This window comes from Aegilops tauschii, chromosome 1, assembly GCF_002575655.3.
Source record: "Aegilops tauschii subsp. strangulata cultivar AL8/78 chromosome 1, Aet v6.0, whole genome shotgun sequence".
Taxonomy (NCBI): domain Eukaryota; kingdom Viridiplantae; phylum Streptophyta; class Magnoliopsida; order Poales; family Poaceae; genus Aegilops; species Aegilops tauschii.
This window is the reverse complement of record NC_053035.3, coordinates 319,546,649-319,555,101: the sequence shown is the minus strand read 5'-3', so window position 1 is coordinate 319,555,101 and position 8,453 is coordinate 319,546,649. Positions and strand designations below refer to the sequence as shown.

The following is an 8,453-nucleotide window of genomic DNA, read 5'->3' as shown; positions in this document are numbered from 1 at the left end:
TCTCTGACACGGGGGCCCCGCGCAGCGAGTTCACCCACAACTGCCCCTCCTAGTCCTCCTCCCCCCTTCTCCCTCCGCCCAGTTCACCATTTCCGCGGCCGCACACTCCCCGCGGGGCGACGAGAGTGAGCGGGAGCGGGAGCGCTGCGAGAGAGGGCGAAGCCCTAACCCTCGACCCCCGACCGGAAGCCGATGGCCGCGCTTTCCCCCGCCGTCTCCCTCCTGCTGGTCCTCGTCGTCGCCGCCTCCGCCGCGCTCGCGCCGGTGTCCTCCGCGGTGCCCTTCATCGTCCTGCACGGTTAGGGTTCCGTGCTCCCCCATCCTCGTGTCGATTCGGGGTCTGTTTGGCGTTAGGGTTTCGTCTTGAGGTTTTGGCTGGCTGGCTGTGCTCGCGCGCAGGGATCGGGGACCAGTGCGGGAACGACGGGATCGCCTCCTTCACCGATGAGCTGGCGGAGTGGTCGGGATCCAAGGGATACTGCATGTAATGGCGTCTCTCCTTCTCGCTTACTCTTTTTCTCGCGGATTGTTTTTGTTGCCAGTGTGCTCAAGCAGTTATGTTGATTACAGCGCGTAGAAGTATTCTCTACCGTCATGCAGTCATGTTGATTATAGCTAAGCAAATGTCGGTCTGTGAACCTTTGTGTTGGGCTTGCTGATTTGTACGCTGTCCAATTTTTTGTTGGGTGTGTTGTTTGCGTGTTAAGCAACGAGTCTGTACTGTCTGTATGTGGATGTTGCGACATCCCACCTCCGATAATATGTGGCGTAAAACTTATGTGAGTTAAATCTTATGATCTGTGTTATATTATATAGCGTAATATATTATTTTTGTTTCCATGTGAATGCCAATAAATATGGATTCCCAGATTAGTAATGTTAATCTAATTAGGCGTCTCTTGTCTGAATATCTGAGTGCAGCTTCAGAAATTAAGAGCCTGAGCAATCTATGTACCCAGCTTCTGCCACGAGATATTGCCGCTAGCCCTCAGTGCCATTACTTTGTTTGAATATTAAACAATTTAGCTCACGGCATTTGTTGTCGAGTTTATTGTTGGAATTTAAACATGTTCTTCCTGTACAGGGAAATTGGGAGAGGATCATGGGATTCTTGGTTAATGCCACTTCAAGATCAGGTTGGTTTTTTACTATTAATTTTCTTTAACTAAATAAACTGTTCCTTGTAGAAGTTTCTAAGATCACAAGGTCATCTACAGGCAAATGTGGTTTGCAAGAAGGTGATGCAGAATCTTCGGTACTGCTTTTCTGTATAGTATCCAGACCCGTCATGGAATTGGTTTTCCAGGTAAAGGAAATGGAAGAACTTCGTGAAGGTTACAGCATAATTGGCCTTTCTCAGGTGCGTTCATGCTGATGTGCTATAATTGGGTTCAGGGCAAGAATACAGTGTCATAATGTATTAATGTGCATATATTTGCTGTGCCATTCTTTTTTGTATTACTGTGCTCTTATGTCGTTTCTAAATTTTGTAGTAATTCTGAACTCTGTTGATGTCCAAATTAGTGCCAATTGACTACCAGTAAATTTGGGATGTTCTGTGATAAATTCTTACTGGCTGTTGATTTAGGGAGATATTACCGATAGTTGCTATGTACTTTTACAAAAATCAGTTACTCTGAGTTAAAGACTTCCCCTCCTGTGCTAAGCCATCTCTTACCTTTCAGGGGAACTTAATTGGGCGGGCAGTAATTGAGTACTGTGAAGGTGGACCACCGGTGAGCGAATTTATTTGCTTGCCTTTATGCAATAGTAACAGTGTAAAACTCACCTAATTTGGTCCGCTAAATAAGAAAGTTAACATTTTGGCCAGCACCCACACATGTTATAATGGTGATAGAAGATCATGATGATAGGAATACTGAAGAACATTTGTAATTTTGTTAAGTATATCCATCTATTGTATAACAAATGATGATGCTTAATGTTTTGATTAGGTGCTTCACTTCATGAGTATGTGTATCAGTAGTGCTGCGAGACTTCTTTCAAAACATTATTTTTGTTACTCTGAATGATGATTAGGGCTTTTCCTGTACTGTATCCCTTATAGTTTATATGATATTGTCTTCACTTCTTCTTGGGGAACTATATATCTTTATTTATTGTAACAGGTAAAGAATTTCATCTCAATTGGGGGTCCTCACGCTGGTACTGCTTCAGTGCCACTTTGTGGTGTAAGCTTACTCTGTCCTTTCCTAGTTATCTTTTATCAGTCTATAAAGAGTAAGCTTTGTGGTGTAAGCTTACCGATGGATTAATACTAGTAATAAACAGACACTTATGACTTTCTAGATAACTACTGACTACTGGTAGACACCTCATCCGTTAAGATGGATTATTCTCTTTCATCCAAGATATATGTTGATTTAGCTCCATGTAATAGAATACGCTAAAGTGCGATAAAAGCTAGAGCCAAGTTTTCCGCATAGTCCCCCCTCCCAGGGAAGAAATCCTCATTCAGTATACACATTCAATGGGAAAAGTTATTTGAAAAAAGAACATAATGAACAGTGTTTGCAAACCAGAACCTATGTTACTTGAATGCCATGAAAACTTGACGGAAGAAAGTATGTCATACAATATGAAATTTTGTGGGGCTACCTCCGTCATATAACATGAAGTTTTGTTGGTCTAGCTCATTTTTTTTTCTTAATCATGTGCGTGCTCACTTTTTATGATCTAGTCTTCCTTCTCCATGACTATCAAGTCTTAACATTTCGCCACAGTTGTCTAAATTGTCAATTTGCTGGTATATATCTCAATGGAGGTACTTGCATGTAGAGTACAGGCAAACACTTCCTCTTTCACTTAATGCATGTAACCATCTGCACTTGTATCCGAGTGCACTAGATGTTTAATGTCATCTACCCTATTGGTTCATGTGACTTACAAAATAATGAAAAGATGAGGCAATGTTACCCCGCAACAAAATCATTTTCTCATGGTATCAAATTGGCCAAGATTTATATTTCAATGCTGTAGAAGCAACCAAACCGTTGTAGGTTAAGCTAGTTTGGCGTGAGTCACTAGAGCAAACAGCACTGCATATCCTCAATTCTTGGTCAACAGGTTAGCAATGGAACGAACAGAAAATCTGTAGATTGTAAACTTATGTTGCTTTCACAGTGTCCCGCTGTTTTTTCTGTGTGTAGGAACATACATACCTCCAATCATTTTTGCATGAAGTATGATCATGTAAATCTTTCATTAATGTTGTTGCTGCTAAACTCATGTTTTCTAGTATTATATTTAGCTGTACAAGGAACTTGAATACTTTGGGTAATGATATTGATTTATACAGTTTCCACCTATTGTTACTGTCCTATTAAATATTTTCTCTTTGCAGTCTGGTTTTCTTTGCGTTCTTGTTGATGCGCTGATTCAACTGGAGATATATTCAAACTATGTGCAGGTTAGTATGTGGTGTCTGTTATTTGGTCACAGTTATCATTATTAGACATGACACATAATGTTTCTCTGAATAACTTGAGGTTGGTGAAATTACAGGCACATCTTGCCCCTAGTGGTTACCTAAAGATTCCCACTGTGAGTTCTTTATGCTATATTTGCACTTGCATATCCTGGCCATCAGGATCACCGTTTGAATTCAACCTATGTACTTGTACAGCTGTGTTCTGTGATCCTAAATGATACCTTCAGTGAATACTTCTATCCTATGATCCGCTAAATGACAACCAATTTCCCTTTCTTTTTCAGGATATGACAGCTTATTTGCAGGGTTGCAAATTTCTTCCGAAGCTTAATAATGAGATACCAAGTGAAAGAAACATTACATATAAAGAAAGATTTAGCAGCTTGGAGAACTTGGTACTGATCATGGTATGTTGAGCAAACATATGCTATTCTTGTTTTACCCACTTACACTCAAGGGTAGTCCCTACATTCCAAATTAGTTGGAGCTCTAGCTTTGTCCCAAGTCAAACTTCTCTATATTGACCAAGTCTACAGAGAAATGTGCTAATATCTAGACTAGGTCAAACACAACAGTTTGACTTAGGACAGAGCTACAACTTGAATTTCATTTGTAAGAGAGGGAGTATGTGGTAGGGATCAGACCGAAACTAGGTTCTTAGTCAATTTCATTTGTTATTTGATATTGGGCACTAGTGTACCCCACTCATTGTATTCTATAGGCAATAATCAGTAAATAAAACTGCTCTTGGTCATATTCAATATGCAAAGCAAGAGTTAAGAGTGAACATATAATCAGTACTCAATAATCATAGCACATGATATAACAAAATGGCAGCTCAAAAATCTATTGCCTCAGATTGCCCTCTTTGTCTTCTGCATTCCACATTGTGAGATACTTTGTCTGCTGAGGAGCTGACGCTTTGCCTTTCCAAACTGCTAAACAGTTTCAGGACGACGCAGTCTTGATACCTCGGGAAACAGCATGGTTTGGTTATTATCCTGATGGCGCCTTTAATCCAGTGCTGCCTCCTCAAGAGGTACTGTGCTGCTTCTGAATTGCATCTTTCTTTCTACCAAAAAGTACTTCATCATTCCTCGCATCGCATCAACTCCTTGAAAAGAAATTTCTGGCGATTTCGTATGGTTATTATCATTTGTGTCTGACTGCAAGAAAATGCCTTGTGTGTAGACAAAGCTATATACCGAAGACTGGATCGGCTTGAGGACTTTGGATGAGGCTGGGCGTGTTAAGTTTGTGTCGGTGCCAGGAGGTCACCTCCGCATATCAAGGAGCGACATGAAGAAGTACATAGTGCCTTATTTGACACCGTCATGTGGATCATCCAAGCAGAGTATTCGTCGAATCTTGTCATATTGAGGATAGGTAAACCACGCTTGCGGCTGTAATTGCACTTGTTCTGGGTCTTTGTAAGCCCAACCCATGTCTCTCTGCATTATTACCTTATAAATACATTGGCGAAACAGACTGGAACCATAACGTTGCTGTGTTCGGGGTAAATAGACTGGCGAGTTTGCAGCAATGGTCTCATCTTCCGGTCATCATGGAATCAATTTGCGCAAATGTTGTGACTGGTAGTTTGATCCTAGCATGGGATCGAGCTACCGTGGAAACGGAATATCAACAGTTTAAGCCCAACCCATGTTTTCTGAACCTTTTCTATGCAAATGTTGGTCCTACATCCCCGCCTATTTTCCAATCTCAAAGTAATCTTACTCATTTTTGAAGTACTCCCTCCGTTCACTTTTGTAAGACGTTTTTAGACATTTATTTAAGACAGCACCTAAAACTGTTCAATTTTAGCTGTCTTAAACGACTTATAAAAATGAACAGAGGAGTAGTAGAGATAGGGATAGGGATAGAGGTAGACGTTGGTAGTACATTAATTAACACGTGGTGATTCAGGTAATGTCAGTTTGCTAATGACGGTCAGTTTGCTAATGACGGTCACGGTTGGTTGTGAGATACTACGTCGGCTGATTCCTAACAGTACCGTCCGGAAGGCAGACAGGCACGGACGTGCTGGATCGAGAGACTTGTCGGGGACAGATAGGTCTTCGATTTCCGCCCGAACGATCGGCAGAGTTAGATCTGGTTTCCTTTTTTTTTATCGCCAGGCTTAGTATATATATATTCCTGTATACAGACGCTGGTGTTACGTACCCCTGTAACCGATTGCAGATCACGGAAGACCATGGCCAGCCGCTCGTCCCCGACGGAATCCATCACGGAGCTGTTCGCGATCCCCGGCTACTCGAAGCTGGCGCTGATTCCCCCCGGAACCCGGTCCACTTTGGTCCGGACCTTTCGCTTCCGCAGCCGCGTCTGGCACGTCACGGTTAGTCCGTCTGTTTTCAACAAAGGAGTGCCCATGTACGTCGGTGTCACCGTTTTCGCGGTCACCGGAGACTCTCCCTCGGGCATCACCGTCTCCATAGAAATCCTAGACCACACCTGGGAGCACACCGTGTTCCACGAGGAGGAGACACTTAGCGGTGGCAACTGGTTCAAGCACTTGGGGGTCAAGATGACTGCGCTAGAGGAGGCGTCTTGCATCCACAATGACAACATCCCTGTGAGGTGCACCCTCACGTACGCGAAGAAGCAAAAGAGAGGGCAGCGGCAAACAACAACTAGTTCCAAATGGTGGCACCGGCTTAGAAACATCATCTTTTGCGGCAGCGAACAGCAAGTGGGTCCAAATGGTGGCACCAGCTTAGAAAAAGGTTTACTATAAATTCAGCAGCGCAAAAGAGCAACTTCGACCTTAAAACGTGCTTCTCGTCTATTTACATGAGCGTGACCGGCTTAAATCCGTAATCAAGTTTATGCAGGCGAATGAATGAAAATCTCGTTGCTATTATCCAATTATGACTTCTTTACTGAAATCTTAGAAGTATTTCATCTTATAAAGATTGATACCATGGAGAAGATATCTCCAAAGTATTTTATTGTAATTTTTAGTTACAGGAATTACTATGTAATTTCTTGGATCCTACTAGATTCAAAGCGTTAAACTTTTTTCTTCTGCAAAAAAGACATCAAAGAGCATCTCGTATTTGGTACTCCCTTTGTAGCTACATATAAGATATTTTTTACCTAAAAAAAAGATATTTTTGCATTTTAATTTTTAATAGTACTTTCTACTTTTAGTGATCTAAACGCTTTTATATTTCTTTACAGAGGAGGTATCTACTGAGAGAAATAGTAGACAGTTCAAACGAAGGACAACAAAACATATAAGCAACCTATAAAAGTAAGAATGAGGATCCGGTAGCCGTCGTGCACGTTGCCCCATTATTTAGGTTATTTCTGATTTTCCTTTTGGAACAAGGTTATTTCTGATGCTCATTATGCTACGATGGTGGGCTAAGCTCTTCTTCTGATGGAAAGATCTCAACATTAGTATAAGCAACGCTAATTGCCAAGAGCCGGCGCCGGTGTGTGAGCGCCAGGGAACGGCTGCCTGTTCCAGCGGCTCTTCTTGTTATTCAGCATTATTTCTCCTCAACTTCTTTTTCTTCTTCCAAAGAACAGGAGCCAGATAGCAACAATATTCTTTTATTTTCATGCGAACAGGAGCTAGCTGGGATTGTTATAACAACTACCCCCTCCGGAAAGAAATATAAGAGCGTATCTAAACGCTCTTATATTTCTCTGTAGAGGAAGTAGATGATACCCCACGCATTGCTGCGGGAATCGGTTGTAATATATTTTATAAAATTTGATTGAGTGAAATATAAATATTTAAGTTAGTAATATATGAACCAAAATTTAGAACACATATACTTTATTATATTTGATTATGTATACTTGTAAAGTATCTATTAAATATAAATAGAATAGTTGAATGAAAAATATTTTCAATGTATGGTTGCTTGTGGTGATGGGTCTTTTTCTATGCATGATTGCATGTTGAGGTGGGTCTTATCTCATCCATAATTGTGTGATGATATGACATGCTTGTATTTGTATCTATATCTATATCTTATCTTCTCTACTAATAAAGCAAGGTGCGTTTCGCCAATTTTTTCATCCATTAACCATCGATTTTTTTTCTATCCGAGGTGGTACTAAATTCTTATGTGTTCGTCTGCTGAAAAAAAGACTTTTTCAGAATTTCATACATGGCCGCGCGCTGTGGCCCAGCGAGCCAGCAGACTTATTTTTCTGTGCACGCAGCCGGAAAAATTCTCTTTTCCTTACAGAGCGACAAATAGTTGGAGCTTCACACAGGACAACCAATAATGAGCTGGCCCATTTTTCTTTGTTTCTGTGTTTTACTTCTATTTTTATCCTCCTTCCTTATCTGTTTTTCCCTACCAAGTTTATTTTTCTTATAGAATTTATTTCATAAATTCAAAATTCTCAAAAAATGTCAGTATTTAAAATAAAAATCAAATTATAGAAAATATTCAGAATTTCAAAATTTTGTTGCTATTTTGAAAAATATTCGGAACTTGAAAAAAGTTTCCCATTTTTCAAAAAAAATATTGTTTTCCAAAAATTCATAACTTAAAAAGAAAATGAAATTTAAAAAATTCAAAAAATATTCTTGTTTTAGAGAAATTTTCACAATTCAAAGTAATGTTAAAAGATACACATTTTCAAAAAAAGTTATGAATTTTCAACACATGTTTCCATTCTAAAAATGTTCACAAATTCCAATAATATTCATGTTTTTATTAAAAAAAGTTGGTGTTTTCAAAAAATGTCTGTGAATTTTAAAAGATGATTCTGTTTCTAATTGTGTTCGCGTTTTTCTTTAGGTGTGCATAATTTTGAAAAATCTGTTCAGGATTTAAAAATGGTTCATGTTTCCTACAATATTCAGAAACTTCATATATTAAAATCTTCTCGATTGAAAGGAAAAGTAGATTGAATAATTCATGTGCCTTCTCTGGCGTACGATGACGTAACAAAACTCTTAAATGCCTTCGATCAATGAATGGAAAAATAACGGATTGATTACTTTACATCC

General features: G+C 39.9%; 1 protein-coding gene across 2 annotated transcripts; it reads left to right on the top strand.

Moving 5' to 3' along the window:
- LOC109758352 (uncharacterized) lies at positions 1–4,994 on the top strand. 2 transcript variants are annotated; one of them, XM_020317207.4, is made up of 12 exons: positions 2–298; positions 400–484; positions 1,085–1,136; positions 1,218–1,238; positions 1,307–1,360; positions 1,686–1,736; positions 2,130–2,192; positions 3,365–3,430; positions 3,526–3,564; positions 3,736–3,858; positions 4,398–4,490; positions 4,643–4,994. In XM_020317207.4, the coding sequence occupies exons 1-12, from the start codon at positions 193–195 to the stop codon at positions 4,829–4,831; spliced, it is 942 nt and encodes a 313-aa protein (XP_020172796.1). In that variant the 5' UTR covers positions 2–192; the 3' UTR covers positions 4,832–4,994. The 2 variants fall into 2 exon arrangements, with proteins under 2 accessions (XP_040260492.1, XP_020172796.1); XM_040404558.3 differs by lacking the exon at positions 3,526–3,564 and having other exon boundaries at positions 1–298; positions 3,757–3,858.
- Positions 4,995–8,453: the final 3,459 nt, after the last annotated feature.